Below are 17,033 nucleotides of genomic sequence, written 5' to 3'. Positions count from 1 at the left end.
TTGAAATTATTAGGACCATGTTATGTAGTATTACGAGCACATCAAAAGTGGTTCTTTTGGTCTACGCTGAAAGTGAATATTATGTGGAGTGTCACACCAGTATTGCCAGTTTTGTGCTTTTACTACTTTTTGGTACTTTTTGGTACTTTGTGGTTGTGCCTAAATTTAAAAGGAAATATGGATATGCTCACTTTCAATTTTCCACCAAAAATAACCAGTAAGAAAAAAATCATAGAGGTTGTAAAAAATATTGTAAATTGACTATTATATTATCATATAATAATTGTTAACAGTAATTACAAAATCATACGCCTTTCCTTAAAACCAGAAAGTCTAATAATTAGATTATTAAGAGTATATAAAATAGGCTGTGTTACTTCCTGACATTTTTCCTTTAAAATGTATTAAAATTGTAGTAATTTGCTTCTAAAAGGCGCAAATTCTAACATTTATTACTGGACAACACTGCTTTCCCTAAGTGCCGAGTCTCAAACGGCTCAGTTTTCATGGCAAAATTTGAAGCAATATATTGTTTTTCTCTCACTCTCTATACTATAATTTGCATTAAAAACAACAACAATCTTACTCATGCCGTGCCCGAGACACTCTGCATAACATGGCCCTACCTAACATGACCCTTACTTGTTATATTTTACAAATTTCTATATTGAACTATTATTAACCTTTTCCATACAGAAATATTTTGGATTTCTCTAACTTGATCACTATTTTTCCGAAAGTTGTGCTTTTAATTTGCGGATAATGGTATTTTATTTTTTTGGGTTTTATAGCTTTTAGAAATATATTTTAGTGGTAATGTTTACTACTTTTAATTTTTGCCATTTAATATAAAAAGTTTGAAAGCTGATCATCTGTACTTGGAGTTAGAAGCTAACACCTCTGATTTGTTTGGGTTAATACCAAAATTGATATTGGTAGAACTACACGTTCTATAGTGAATAGAACTACGTGTTCAGCACAGATGATTACATGATAGCTCATTCCATGAAATCCCATAGTTCGCGCAACTTCTACAACAAGGGGGAGTGCAATTTTAGCTGGTGATGACTTCCAATAGCTGAACTCCACCACCAATGAATATTTCTGTTTGTGATTAAATTAAATTGTTTACTATTCCTATCGCTGATATAGCATATAACATATATGGCAGATAACATATAAACTTCAGTTGATATGGCAGATAATCTATAAACTTGGGGTGATGTTTTTAATGTACTCCATAAAAACAGACATACTTGACTTCGTCCTGTAACTACTTATTGTAGGAATGTAAATTTAAAAACTGATTATTCTAAGAATTCAATTTAACTTAATAAGAATACTTTTCTTATTATAAATTACAATTAGTGTTGTTTAAATAAAAATACACATTTCAAAAAACTTTAAAGTAATTTAAAGGAGCAAGCCTTGCGAAGGAATTCTTTTTTCACTATTCAAACCAATAAAGCTGGTGTTGTGAGCAGAACTGAAGACTTCAGTGGCACAAGTCGGCGTGAGTTTTCAGTGCTGCAATAACTCATATTTCCCATCACCAATTGCCATTAGTAAGGCTGTAAATTTACTAATTTGGTAGCATCCCCGCTCATTGTTGGAAACGTATGCTTGTGCTTAGTTGCAGTCATTTCGAGCATGAAGACGCATCAATGTTCCCAAATGGCATGGCAATTAAACAGCCAACCAGAACCTAAAGCTCTTGAATGCCTAATGCTGGAAACTCGAACTGCTCTTTATGTTCTTAACTAACGCAAGTAGGCATGCAAGTAGGCAGGCATGCAGGCAAGCAACTCGGCATAATGCATTTATCTGATGCACATTATCGAGTGCAGCAAGGACTGCTCCGCTTGCCTGCTGATTCGTTGATAATTAGTGCGAAAAATCAATACAAAAAGCACTGTTTGCGATATATGGAATATTGATGAAACGACTTATTTGACTGCACAGAGTCTGCCTACACTCAATTTTAATGAATCCTTTTCGGATTGGCAAGAGCTTGCATATGTGCTTTTTGTGTGACTGATTTTCGGAATTTGTAATTAGCTGCAGATGTGCATAATGTTTCGATAATTAAAATCAAGTACGCTTTATATGCCATACAACCCACATTTTATATTTCTAAAAATATTATGATTGACAAATAAATCAAAAATTCCGATATTCTGACGAATATCGCACAGAATTTGCCAATTAAGGAAAATTAAAAGGTTTTAATTGCTAATTATTTTATAATTTTTAATTGGTATGCATATCGGTGAGAATACGATAATCAAGAGGTTAATCTATTTACAAATACTAAAAAATTTTAAATAGCTCAGTAAAATAGAAACTAATTGGAAAAATTTTATTTTTTGTTAATAAAAAAAAAGTAAAAAATTTTATTATAAAAATATTTGGCACATAGCAACGAAACTAAAACCCAAATATACGCAGGTAGAATGATTATATTCATTTGCAATCATTCGATGTGGAGTTGCATTTTCCAACTGGGTGTTGTGACCCAAATATCAGCAGAGGTGTTAGATAAGCCTCGCTCCTCACCAAGGGGGAGGATGAATTATTGAAAAGTGTGATTAACTGTTGAGGCCTTTATATGATAAAGGCCAATTCAGATTCATTTCAATTTTACATACACATATATGCGATTTCAACTTTAATAACATCCCTAAAACCGTATTTGGGAGGACATACATAAACATAGACAGACGGTTTTTATACACATAAAGCACAGCATGTGTGTTTTGCTCAATAATTTCTTCAAAAATTTTAAACCAAAAGATCCAGTATCTTCAATAATATTATAAAATGTGATGAAATTTAAAACAACAAGTACGACCCAGAAAGATAATCCAGACTTCAGAAGGTACTAATCCACCTGTTAAAGACGGGCAATTGGAAGAATACAATGATGTGAATTAATTTCACCAGACGGAAAGTTTTAGGGGTTATTTCACTTAATATTGGACAGACGGTAATTTCTGAACAGTGTGCAGAAATCTGCTCACCACAATTTCAATTGGGAAACCAGGAAAAAGTTAAACTGCAAGCAAAAAAAAAAAAGAACGAAAAATTTAATGGCACTTTCAGGGATTAAAGAAATTCGTCAAACGCGATATTTTCCAAACATATCACAGCGTGATTTTTCAGTGTTTTAAAAAAGAAAAAAAAATGGGATGAAAGGTCTCTGGCAATAACGAAGAGATAATTAGTGCAATTAATTTTGAAGTTGCAAATGTAAAAGGAAACCCGATTTGAATTACTGATTAAGAAAGTGAACCTGCCACCTTCCGAAAAATATGAAAAGTATTGGAATACACTTAATAGGTGTTATATCCTGAAGTTATATTCACTCATGGTGTTGATAGAGGGTAAAGTATGATACAACAATATTCTTCATGTCAATATTTTCATGGATATTTAAATCGCAATTAAATCACTCACAAATCTAGAGTGTCATTGGCACTACTTTTAATCTGGAGGTGTAATAGGTCCGGATTTTTTCGAAAATAATAAAGGTGCGACATGCAACGTCAATTCATGGATACCAATTTTTTTAGTGGAAATTGAAGTTATGCCAATGGAAGATAAGTGGCTTCAACAGAATCGTCACAAATGCAACAAGACTTTTTTATTTGATTTCAATGCCCTATAAATTTGATAGACATGTACTTTTGCATCTTAGTGATGTGAATTGTCAACACTGGATTTTTATTTTATGTACTTACGTAAAGGCTTGTGTTTATGGGAATAATCTTCAAATTTCCGACATTTTGAAAATAAAGATCCAAAAATTATTGTTACCGAGCCATTCACAGCGATTCGCCGACAAATCGTAGAAAATACTCCAGTACTGCAAGATGGTGATGTCATTTTACACACCTAATGGAAAGGTCCAAACAATATTGGAATAAAAATTTAATAAAAAACCGTGAGATGACAGTTAAAAAAGTTTAATATGATGTCTAATTTCACACCTAATGGAAAAGTTCAAGGAATATTAGAATTAAAATTTGATCAAAAAAATGTGAGATGACCGATGATGTCGTTTTTCACACCGAAAGGTGCAAACAATGTTGGAATAAAATATTGATCAACAAACTATAAAATAACTGATAAAAGACATTTATATAATTTTTTATGCGTACTGGAAAAATCCCATCAATATTGGCACATAAAGTTGTTTAAAATCCCAATCGGAAGTGTGTTTTCTTTACATTTCCTTTTGGAACCACAAAATGGATATTACTATATTACTTATTACTTATACATTAACAATAATATGAAATTCTTATAACTATTAAAGATTTTTGAACTCAAAAATATATTAAAATTCATAACTCCAATAATATTTGTACTTCAGTCACCACTTCGCAAAGACGAACTTCACAGCAACACTGAAGGATTAAAGTCCGAACGCATTGTTCATTAGACTCCAGGGACGAAAATGCACAAAATTTCCACTTAAAGTTTTCTTCAACCAAAATTAGATAAATTTTTTAACTATTTTTGGCGTATTCCGAAAATATCTTAAAATAATAGCTACTTTAGTTAAAAATAAAAAAGGAATGAAAAAAAATTTAAATTCCCTAACATCATCAATGGATACAAATTTCTAAGCCGAAAATTTAATATCAAACTAATCCCAAAGTGGCAATAAATATTTGTGCTTCAAAGCCCGAAAAGTAACCCAAATAGCACTGGCATCCTTACATTGTACGAATCACTACTATTTACTCGTGTGGGTTCCTGTTTGCGGATAGCTTGTCTGTGGATGGGAGTGTTTGCAGAGAAGTATATCTGCTTCTGTATTGGTACTGGGAAGTGAAAGAAAGATTGGTGGCGTGGAATTCGCATTTACATGCAATAGTTTATTTAATAGTAAAAATAAAAGGATCAGTCGTGTGGAGGTGTTGTTATTTTTCGACCACAGATTCCAGCCACGATGAAAAAGTTGAACGTTGTAATACCGAAAATCTCATTTACATTTTAATTGACGTACAAAATGTGATAATGAGAAAATTTTTGGTAGGAAAATAATTATTAATGATTTGTTTAAAAGTAATAGCAACACTTGTAAAACTTAACTCAATATAAAACTACTCGGGGCATCGGGTAGCGGCACGAAGACAGGAAGGAAGTCAAAGTGTTGGGAGATGTGTAAAAATCATAGCAAATTTTATGAGGTCGTAAAGAATCTTTTGGGTAAAGTTAGTGAGGTTATGTGCTTGTGTGAATTTTGCATATTCTTAATACCAAAAGAGTATGGATTTGTTAAATGTTTGAAACATAAAATAAAATAAAATGAGATGCTTTTGCAAACTTGATGATTATTAATTTATGGAATTATAAAGGAAACCAAAGCCGTAACTGGTAATAAATTTAAGGTCTTTGAAAGATAGTAAAAAAGTTAATAACTTTAATGTATCAACTTTTTACTATAGACCTTTTTTTAGTTCAGAAGTTGAAATACAATAAAAAATTTTGGCGTCTTACACATTTTCGCATATAAAAAACTGTCTTAGGAACGTTAAGATATGTATATAAAATATAATATGTATAAAAAAAAGAGATAATAAATTTTCTAGAAAATTAAACACAAAATATTAATTTAAAACAATAAATATAAGAAATATAAGATTTATTCATATCAATATAATTAATTATATATTTAATTATTATTTATTACATATACATTAGATTCATTACGAGTTTCAATAAAAACTAAAAAAAATAAAAAATAAAAAAAATATTTAAAAAAAAGCTGTACTTATATTATATTATATATTATATATATATTATATTATATGTACTTATATATATATTATATATTCTTAAATTCTCTTGCTGTGTTTTAAAATTTTTTTGTTATTGTAGTTTACTACTACTCGAAACCATTCTATTAGAATACAATAGTTTCTATTAAGCAAAAAAATCATTACCGTCTTAACTGTCGTTAAAATACAATATTATTTTATATTATTATATATCATAATAAATAATATAAATAACAAATTCTCTTACTGTGTTATAAAAATTTTTTTGTTATTGTAGTTTACTACTACTCGAAACCACTCTATTAGAATACAATAGTTTCTATTAAGCAAAAAAGTCATTATCGTCTTAACTGACGTTAAAATGCAATATTATTTTATATTATTATATATCATAATAAATAATATAAAAAACAAATTCTCTTGCTGTGTTATAAAAAATTTTTTGTTATTGTAGTTTACTACTGCTCGAAACCTCTTTATTAGAGTAGAATAGTTTCTTTTAAGCAAAAAATAGAAACTATTCTAAAATGCAATATTATTTTATATTATTATATATCATAATAATAATATAAATATATTACAATGTTTTATAATATAATAATTAATTATGTTGTACAAGTAATTAATTATTATTCATATTATATATAGAAGAACCGCTGCGACTAGTTACAATAAAAACACAGTGTTTAATATTTTTATTAAATTTTTTTACTTATTTTTTTAATTTTTAATATTTTAATATTTTTTATTAATATTTATACAAAATAGCTTTCTTCTGAATCTTCTCAGCTCTGAAAATATTGAACGAATTGTTCAAAATACTTTTTATATTCACTTTCAGGAATTTTCATTGATATGTCAGTCGAATTCTTTTAGATGACAGGGATGGTATTTAAATGATTTCCTTCCATCGTCTGTTTGGAGTATAGAGAAAAGCTAGAAATTGCATAATGAATACGGTAAATAATCAATAAAAGTGATAACTTATAATCAATAAAAATGTGGTGACGAACTTATATATCATAATGACTACGTGCGATGAAAGTTAATTTTCAAGATATTTCGGTTAACATAAGTCACAGCATAATTTCAATCAAAATTTGCTAATATTATATATTTCCAAAAATTCATAGATAACGTGTACTCTATTTACCTGCAACCATACACCCATAGATGTATTCATGTGCAGACTTTACATCATTCAGTCGAACTTGTCTAATTCTAAACTGAAATCTGACTGTTCAGAGCATAAGACAGATTCAATGTACACAATTCCCTTCGAATTGAAGAAAACATACAACATTGTCTTAAATTTGTTTTTCTAAAATTTAATTTTTCTTTCTTTAAGCTTCGACTAGTGACTTTCATACTCCATTTTGGCTAAGTTATTTTGGACTCTTGTTGGAAACACAATTACCAGTTACGAAATATTGCCACTAGCTTAAATAATGCTTCCTAACAGCACTTTTTTTATTTTAATGTCAGTAGTGCATAAAAAAAGTGCTGGATTGTACTGCAATGTATTGGTTTTAATGTAGAATTGAGCTATATCTTACTTTACGTGTGGCATATGCATATTATCAGTTGAGATCCCTCTAGAAAGACTCTTTATTATAATGTATGAGTAATTATTTGGTTTCTTTAAAACTATAGTAGTGTTTAATTCGTTAATATATTTTATATGCTGAACGGAACTGAATGAAACGTCATTGAGAAAGATTTAGTTTGTGTTTTTGTGATTGAAAATATGAGTATTCATAATAAATGTTTTTATCTGAACCAAGAAGAATGGCATCAACTTTTGCTAATCAGTGGAATAATTTTCGGTTTTGTTCCTTAGATAATGTGCTTCCGCTAATTTTTTTTATAAGTTTAGAGCCATCTGTGTAGGTTTTAAGAATCTATTTGAAATCGTATTATGTAGGATCAGTCTTCTTAAGGCATTACTAGTTTTTAATAAAAATTTTAAGTAACCCTAGAAGGTTCGGAAAGTGGAGACTGGATGACATAATTTTCTGTTTATTAATCAATATCAAATCAATATCAAATTTAATAGAACAACTTAGTAAAATGAAAATTACTATTAGCCACTTTACGAATGTAGTACAAGTATATTTCGGTATATTTACTTCCAGTTACTTTTATTTGATATTTCTTTTCTTTTGTAATGCATTTCAAAATTAATTCTCTGGGGTCTTGCATTCCTTAATTTGTTATCACAAACTTGAGCACCTGATGCCACATGAAAAATCTCATTTCATAATCATTTCAGTGCAGAAATTATTCAATGCTTAATGCGGCAACACATCATAACCCAGGGAAAAATGATTTGGAAGAAAAAAAAATTCTTACAATAGAAAAAAATTTTATTTTAAGAATTTCATTTGGAAGAGCTTAGATTTATTAAATTTTTAACAAGTTATTTATTATATATATGCAATATATTATACTATTAATTTTTAGCAAAAAGAAATAGAAACGAAAAGAAAGCAAGATGTAACGAAAAAAGAAAAAAAGACCCCAAGAAATTGATTGATTAATTATTGGCCCAGAGAAAGGCCAAAAAGATCGTTGTGCATAACGAATAAAATAAGTTTGTGAACTATAAACTTTATGGATTTATATTTTATTAGAAAATCATTGTTTAATAGAATTCATTCACGAGCTTAGTTCCTAATAATCTCTATACAGTTTCCTATTTCAAGTCACTAACTCTTAATTAATCGGCATGTGGTGATTAAAACCTTAATTAACTTCTCACCAAAAATTGCACTCATTATTCGTTTTTAATGAGAAATGTTCTAGAACCCATACTCTTAATCTATGAAGAGAAATGATAAATCATTAGATAATAGTGGTAAGTCTCCCAACCTAATTATAATAATCTGCATTCACCTGACTTGGAGATGTCAAATTTGTGCAAATAACAGTTGAAATGACTTCATAAGATTAGTAAAAGATCATTAGTGAACCGCTAGTATAGCTGAATCAATGATAACTATTTTGAAAGCAACAAAATTTACTATAATCGATTGATAAATTTTTATATATTTTTTTTTTGTATGTATATTTCTAGAGAGAAACCTTTAACCGTCGCTGACAATTGCTGGTACATAACCTTAATGTCAATATCGAATATCAAAGTTTCTTATAACACATTTTTTAGGATGCTCTTTTCGAAGAGCATCAATGACTTAATAGACACTGTGTATGAGTATACAAAATACTTCGGGAATTAAGTTTATAGAAAATAAACACAAAAATTTCTTATGGGTTTCCTTAACTCTTAAAAAAGTATTATCGGCCCTTGAAGTGTGATATATGTTTCGTAATCATTGTTTTATAAAAATTTCATAACATACCCAACTCGATATAAATCAATTGATTTAAAATACACTTAATATCTCTTTAGTGAAATTTCGCCTATACGTCCTCAGTAAAATCTTTGTAAAGATTGCTATAAAAGTTTCCCTTTAAAATTAATTTAAAAACTTCTTGGTGGAATCCTGCCTACACCACTGATTCAAGTTATTGCATAAACAATAAATTCACTTCTCAACACTTTCTCAAAATCCACTACTGCTCACAGCTGTACCCTAGCGAAGGATGAATATCCTTCGAGCTGGAACTTTGTTGGTTACAATTTCAGATAAGATGTCATTCGAATTATTTTCCACAATTCTGTTTACACCATTTTGCTTTTACTTCACCCCATGCAAAATGTTGACAAAATGATGAATTTGTTAATATGAAAAGAATGAATGGAATAAATTAATTTTGCAAGTGTGATGCATAAGGACCAGTAAACATTCAAGGTGGTTACTTTGAGATTGTGTTTAAAAGATACTCACTCATAGCACAAGCAAAGTGAAAAACAGATCGGAGCTTTAATATAACTAAAGTTCTTTTGAATTAATGGAAAATTTTTATTAAAATCTAAATATTTTATTTTCATAAAGTAAGAGAATTTTTAAAATTTATACTCTTCAACTGTATAATTGAAATTTCAGAATAATTAACTTCCAGAAACGCTATTAATGAATTCATCAAAATAAATAAGTCAAAACTTTCTCAATTAGGAAACGTTGTCGATTGCATATGCCTATCAATTTTAGGAAAAAAACCAGGCGAACTCATTAACAAATTCACGCATTTCGATTAATACTATATCGGTTATATTATGAAGTTAACTAGAAAATAATGTGCTCCTAAGCTTTAGACTCTTACTAGATATGTCTGAATAGTGACACAACAGTTGTATTGACCAGCACACACGCTCTAGAAAAGTTGTTTAAGATATAACATATGTACTCTCGTGTTGTCGTATAGTTCAGTATTCAATATTATAGAAACGATATTATTTAAGATACTTGTATCTTTCTCCTATGGACTTAGCATGAAGTCCTAGATTTGAAATAAGTTGGTGATATTATCCATGAGTTGATTGCTAAAGTATGATTAAACCATTTCCAAATGAAATGTTTCAAAAAGTAGGGATAATTAATCAATGATTGATTCATCAATGATTAAAGAAATTAATAGGAAAGTTTTTATTAAAAAGGCATTGAGGCCCACCAGTTTGTCAGGAGATCATTTTTCGGTTTGCTTTTGTTAACGAAACTCTTAATTGAAAGGCAACTATTAAAGGTCTTTCTTCAGCTTATACCTGATTTATTACTTAAAAACTTCTAATACGTTAATAATACGTCTATATTCGCGAGTGCAATAAATAAGATATATGTAAGTTGATGAAATAGCTTTAACGGTTGTCTGAGAGCAAATGTCTTCTTTTCGATTAGATGTTTGTCCACAATAAATAGATAGGCTCTTAGAATAGCAAGGAAGAAGAATACAGTGCTAGAATTTATAACGTCTGTTTCCGTGTTTGTTTTGAACCCGTTGCAGGTAATTAAATATTACGTAGAATTAAAATTTTATTTTGTACTGATCATATCTCAATGTCTTGATGAAAATAAACAAAAAAAATCATTACATATATATTATTTTAATATAACAAATATATATTATATTTATTATTTATTTATTTTTATTTATATTATGTATATATAATTTTTATGTAATATATAATGTTAAGTTATAATATAATATTTAAGTCCCTGATGATGACTTTAGACTGAAGTCAAAATATCGACGAAATAAAAATTATTGTATAATAAATTTTGCGTTTTTTTTTTTGTAATTTTAATTTTTAACTACAGTAAAAAATTTGGCCATAGTAAATATGAAGCCTTTAAAAACACTACATTAAAAAAAAATATTCATATTAAAAAACTATGTGAATTATTGCTACTTCGATGGATGCTATCACTTTCTATTAAATGTATATTCCTCAACTGAAACGTAATAAATTCTTTGTATTTATTATTACAAATTTTATTATAATAATAACAATAATTAACTTGTTTTATATTATTAATTATAGCTAGAATTTGTAATCTGTTATCTATCTGATTATAGCTTTACTGAACACAGAAGTGTATATGTTATTTCCGTCTGTCCGTCCATAGACGTACCTTAAACTAATTACCTTCTCATATGTTATTTAAATGTTTTTATTTTAATATTTAATTTTCTCATATTATATTATTGCTTAATTTTTTATATGTATTAAAATATCATACTGCAGAATAAATGGCTTATTTAGAAGCCAACCATTTGAATAAAATATATTTCAATAGTTTTTAACTCAAATAACATTTTTTTTTAAATAGACAAAATAAGTAGAAAAGTCTGTAACAAAATACAAAATTTTATTTTTTATCATTGGTATTATAAATGATTAAAATAATACTTCCAAAACTTAAAAATACACTTAAAAAATACACTAGTCAGACAGACGATCTATAGGATTATAGTCGCACAATTTTTTTGAAGCATAATTTTGGGATTATTGTTACTATTAATAATATATATATTATATTCAGTTCCTCAACTAAAAACTTAGCCTTGTATCGTATTTGGAGCCTGCAGTATAGTTAGTTATGCCCTCTTATTAGAAGAGACCTTTCAATAGCTAGATATCTGTAAATAGAAGGATGACAGAAAATTTACTGCGGAAATATGGAAGATGAAGAAGGGAATCAATATTTACTGATGAAAATTCGCAAAGATAAAAATGTAATAAAGTTAAATGCTACAAACTTAAAAACCATTTCATATACTTATAATTTACTGCATGTTTTAACAAAATTTGAGTAAAACTTAAAATTGCTTTTCAGCGCACTCAACACTAATGATCCACTTAATCCGGCTTTTCATCTCATGTAAAAAAATGTAATCTGAAAACATGTACATTCGAAGAATCCTTGGTATTGCCTTTCATCAGTAAGTTTTTAGTTCAATTCACATATCGAGTAATGATGCTCGGCCTTCAGCTATCATTAGCTGGCAGATATTGAGAAAGTATTTTTAATAAGCATTAAATATAGTACTCAAGCTCCTAATATTTGCTTATTTGCATTTCAATGCTTTGTGGGGCTGTTGATATTTGTATTTTGAATTTAATGAAATGCAGGCATTCAACGTAGGAAATCGAACTAATAATAGGCTTAGTTCGGATTTGCTTGTCGAAGATATTAGCATTTAATACAGCATAATTAGTGAAAGCAAATTAGCTGTAAGAAATCTTATACAGCCCACGTAGAGCCATTTTGTTTGTGAATTTAATTGCCTATGTTAGCACAATTTACTGCAATTAAAATTATATGAATACTTATTTAAATATATTAAAATCAATTTATAATTAAATTTGGAAGTATTTGCTTTAACTTCAGAATTCGAGGAGCATATCAGAGACGGTAAAGCGAACCAAAACAGTTGTGTCCATTAAAAGATTTAGTTATATTCTCCATAATCTTGAAGTGGTTCTGTAATTGAAACTACTTTGAAATAATATATTTAACATAGCACGGTTTTTATCTTACTTAGGATATGAAAAATAATTCTTTATTGTAAGTTGAGTGTTATTTAATGTGAGTAAGTCATTAAAAAAAACACAATAAGGCATTATTCAGACCCAAGTTGGCTTTGGTGTAGAAGGCCCTTTTTCTAGTCTAAGCTAACCTGACACGAAATTCTCATTAAATAAACAAAAACTTATTTGAGATTTATTTTTTATTGTAAATATTCAAAACCGGCTGATTATCTATTAAAGCCTCCAAAAATGCTGTGTGATTTAATCTGAATCACAGAAATGCGTATAAGTTTTACCCAGTAAATAGGTTATAACAAACCTAGTAATACTTTGGCTTGAATAATCATTTTCTATAGATTGCATATTTTTAGAGACGAAAAAGTTAATCCAGAATTTATAATTTAAATTTCGCTATCTACTTTTAGGAATAAATATATTGACATCAGCAAATTTACACGGTAATTCTGGTAACGATCTGAGCTAAAATCAACACACTCAAAAATCTTGCGAAATATCGTTAGGAAAAATTTTTTGTATTCTGGCGAAGGTGTTTTTGTAGTAAGTTTAAAAAGTTTTAACATGTTCAGCGGTTGTTAAACGATTAAAGCGATTTACTATCAAGCTGACACGTCTCGGAGTTTCGAAATAGGTGTTCAAGACATTCATTTATTACAATAAATGCAATATAATAGTTTGTGTATATATCTCATAACTTCATTCAATACACAACCCGACTAGAAATATTTTTCTTCTTCAATTTTCTGGAATATCCAAATTTTACCAATTTCTCGCCCAGAAATAAACTCAAAAATTTTTTTTTGCTTTAATCTACACAATTTATTGTTATGAAATAATAATATATAAATTTAAAATACCCAAAAAGATATTTTATTAATAATATTTTCTTAAAAAATACGAGTATTTGGTGGGTTTTGCTTACAACGAATATACATATATGAAATATCTAAATTTAATCCTCTCTATATCCAATCTTATTTATATTTGCTTAAACAGTAATATTACGACCTAAAGCAAAAGGCTCACTTGTGCCCGTCTTAACATAAAATATACCAGCCTTTGGTACTGAAGGTTCTCCTCCCATTCGAAAGAAATCATTTGGCTGTTCACTACATTCGAAGTCCTTGTTGGAACGCTGGCACCGCGTACCCCAGAAACCAATTTTGGACACAATGGATTCGGCAAACATTTTATAAGCACGTATATGTGAACAGCCCAGATAATAACATTTACGCTGATAATAACCATAATTTGGATAGAATGTGGCACTGCCAGTTGGCTCTAAAAAGCCCAAATTAGCACTTGTTTGCATAGACTCAACATATTTGGCATCAGTAGGATCAATACGACATTCAATGCTACGTTTTCTAAATTTGGGTCCAGCGGGGTCCAGCGCAAATATTGTATTATACTGCGCAGGCTTAAGACGTTTTCCAGCTGCACCAGCAATTTGTGCGCCCAATGAATGACCGATAACGTATATGTCATCATAATTGACTTGCATGCTGTCGTGTAAATATGTAGTAAATTTGGCTAACTGTTCACCGAAACCCTCAATCATTTTAACCACTGAGAAATAATTTAAATTTGTAGCGCTTGCACTCCAATCCGCAACAATAACGTTATAATCACCGCGACTGAGGTAAGCGTTTTTAACATCACGATTAAAGGATCCGCGCGTACCACTCATCCAACCATGTACAACAATTCTATAAAAAAATACATATATTTTAAGTATACTTCTCTAACCGGATATGTAAATTTTAAATTTACCTTGTTGGATGGGTTGCATTCAGTCCCGATGTGAATATACTGTTGTCACCTAAGAAAATCTCGTGACCACATTCGGAAAAATCTTTTTTAAACAGAAAATATCTCATCTGCATATCTCCCTTTGAGAATGGATTTAAGTTTTTGACTAATTTTTTCAAGAATTGAAGGTCCAGATATTTACTAAAACCTCTTGGTTCCCTTAAGTCCTTATCTTTATCACACTTATCCCACTCACAGAATTTATCTGATTCAAACTCGTCTTCAAGCGTTTCATTGATGTCTGTATTTTCGTCATCCGCTTCATTATTTGCAATATTCCTGCTATTGTGACTGTGATCATGTTTGTGATCGTGATTATGGTGGTGATTGTGATCATGTTGGTGATCGTGATTATGATGACGATGTGGAGTTGTGCTGGCTATAATATAAAAACAAAAAACCAAACAAATTAAAATAAATTAATTTATAATAATAATAAACATATTAATAATAATAATAATATATTATTTATATTTTATATATTTCATTTCTTGTATTTTATTATATACATTTATTTGTTTTTTATGCATTTTATTTCATATTTTATTTATTTAATATTTTTTGTTTTTATAAATTAATCTTAATTGATTATTCTGTATTTATACTTATATTTTATTTATATATATACTTTATTTATATTTATTTTATTTATATATTTACTTGCTAATTAAAGTTTTTTTTTATAAAAAATAATAGAGAGTTTTATACTAAAATTTTTAAAATATAAAAAATAATTTGTTTTACGTTCTTTATTTCACTTAATTTTTTTTTATATTTTAAATTTATTTTTCTGCGTTAGTTTATACAATTATATTTAATCAACTTATATATTTGATTTTTATACACAAATAAAAGTATTTTTTGGAATAATTGTTAGTTCACTTTTTCAATTATTTATATTTAATAAAAAGGCTGAATTGAAAAATTAAAAGCTTTTAAATATAAATATTTATTTACATATTTATTAATCTTTATTTATTTATTATTTATATATTTATTGAAGTGAAAAACAGAAGCTTATAAATATATAATTTTTCACTTCTGCCTTTTCATTAATTTCAAAGCATTCTTTTTTTAATTTAAAATTTTTGTTTAATTTATAGTGATTTATATTACTATAATATTAAAATTTTTTCACATTTTATATTTCATATACTTTATTTTAAATTTCATTTTTATCATACTTAAATTTAAATTATTTTATTTAATTTTTTTTTTGTATTTTATTTTATTTTAATGATGTTTTTAAAAATGTTTTTTTTTAAATCACATTATATGTAATTATGACAAATGTCCTTTTCTTTTCTCACACTCTGTAAAATTTATTTATATGTATATATATATAGTAATATATATTTATGTGTATTTATATTTTTATATATTATTAATGTGTATACTAACATATTATTAATATACATATATTAATATATATATGTATTAATATACACATAAATAGTGAAGTTCCTTTTCTGCTGAAACACTTTTCTCACTTTCTGTATAATTTATATGTATATTTATTTATATAAATATTTATGTATTTTGGTATGTTTATATATTTATGTATATATTAATATATTATATATTATGTATATACATAAATAGTAAATTTGTAACTTTAAATTGCGATTCTATGATCTTTGAGCTTTGTTAAATATATATAATGTATATATAAACAATTTTATACATACATAAATATATTAAGTTTATAAAAATTAAAAAAAATAATGCTAATAAATATTAGTTTCAATCAAGTTTTAAAAAACTTTAATTAGAAATTAAATGCATTAGTGGAACGCTTACCGCTTTGCAGGCTCATTAAAATGAAGCACATCGTTATTATGAGCAATTTAATTAGCATTTTCATTTTATTGAAGTTTAAGTAATTAATTAAATTAAATATAATTTTTATTCGTTATTTGTTAGTTTTACTCGTTATTCGTTTATTCGCGCCTAAACTAAACAGCTACGATAGTTTCGTTTCGGAATGAATTGTTGCGAGTTGAGCTGAGTTGAACCGAACTGGGCTGAGCTAAGCTGTGCTACGCTGGGTTGAGATGTTGCTCTTGACAATTGCTATCGAACTCTGTTAACAACAATAGCGCTAGCAACGACTTTTATATAGTTTTCCCTAAGACCGTCGCTGGTACCAACCATTCTACATGCATTTCGACTTTTATTTGTATTTTAAGTTATTTTTAAAATTTTTGCATTCTCAATTCATGCTGCAGTGTTTCCCCTACTCGTGCTCTTATTGTTGCGGAATTTCAAGTTCTTTACAAAAGATTCGTTCTACTTTATTTGATTTCGTGCTGCCACCTTTCCCCACTCAAAGCTGAATAACGTACAGAGTAACGTACAGAGTATGCGGAATTAATACCCACCACTCACTTTCTCATTGCAAACTTTTTAATTAAAGTTAAACTCTGCAAAACGAAATTTGGTTCAATTGCACAAAATCGGGTTTTCATTATATTTGCAAA

The 17,033-nt window shown here is 28.1% G+C and overlaps 1 protein-coding gene across 1 annotated transcript; it reads right to left on the bottom strand.

Moving 5' to 3' along the window:
* Positions 1 to 13,644: 13,644 nt before the first annotated feature.
* LOC119689821 (phospholipase A1) lies at positions 13,645 to 16,433 on the bottom strand. Its single transcript, XM_038104733.1, has 3 exons — positions 16,354 to 16,433; positions 14,515 to 14,932; positions 13,645 to 14,450 (listed from the first exon to the last, which is right to left on the bottom strand). Exons 1-3 carry the CDS (start codon positions 16,415 to 16,417, stop codon positions 13,730 to 13,732), a joined length of 1,203 nt encoding a protein of 400 aa, XP_037960661.1. The 5' UTR covers positions 16,418 to 16,433; the 3' UTR covers positions 13,645 to 13,729.
* Between the last annotated feature and the right edge of the window lie 600 nt (positions 16,434 to 17,033).

Source organism: Teleopsis dalmanni, chromosome X, assembly GCF_002237135.1.
Source record: "Teleopsis dalmanni isolate 2A chromosome X, ASM223713v2, whole genome shotgun sequence".
Classification (NCBI taxonomy): Eukaryota; Metazoa; Arthropoda; class Insecta; order Diptera; family Diopsidae; genus Teleopsis; species Teleopsis dalmanni.
This window is presented reverse-complemented; position numbering and strand designations above follow the sequence as displayed.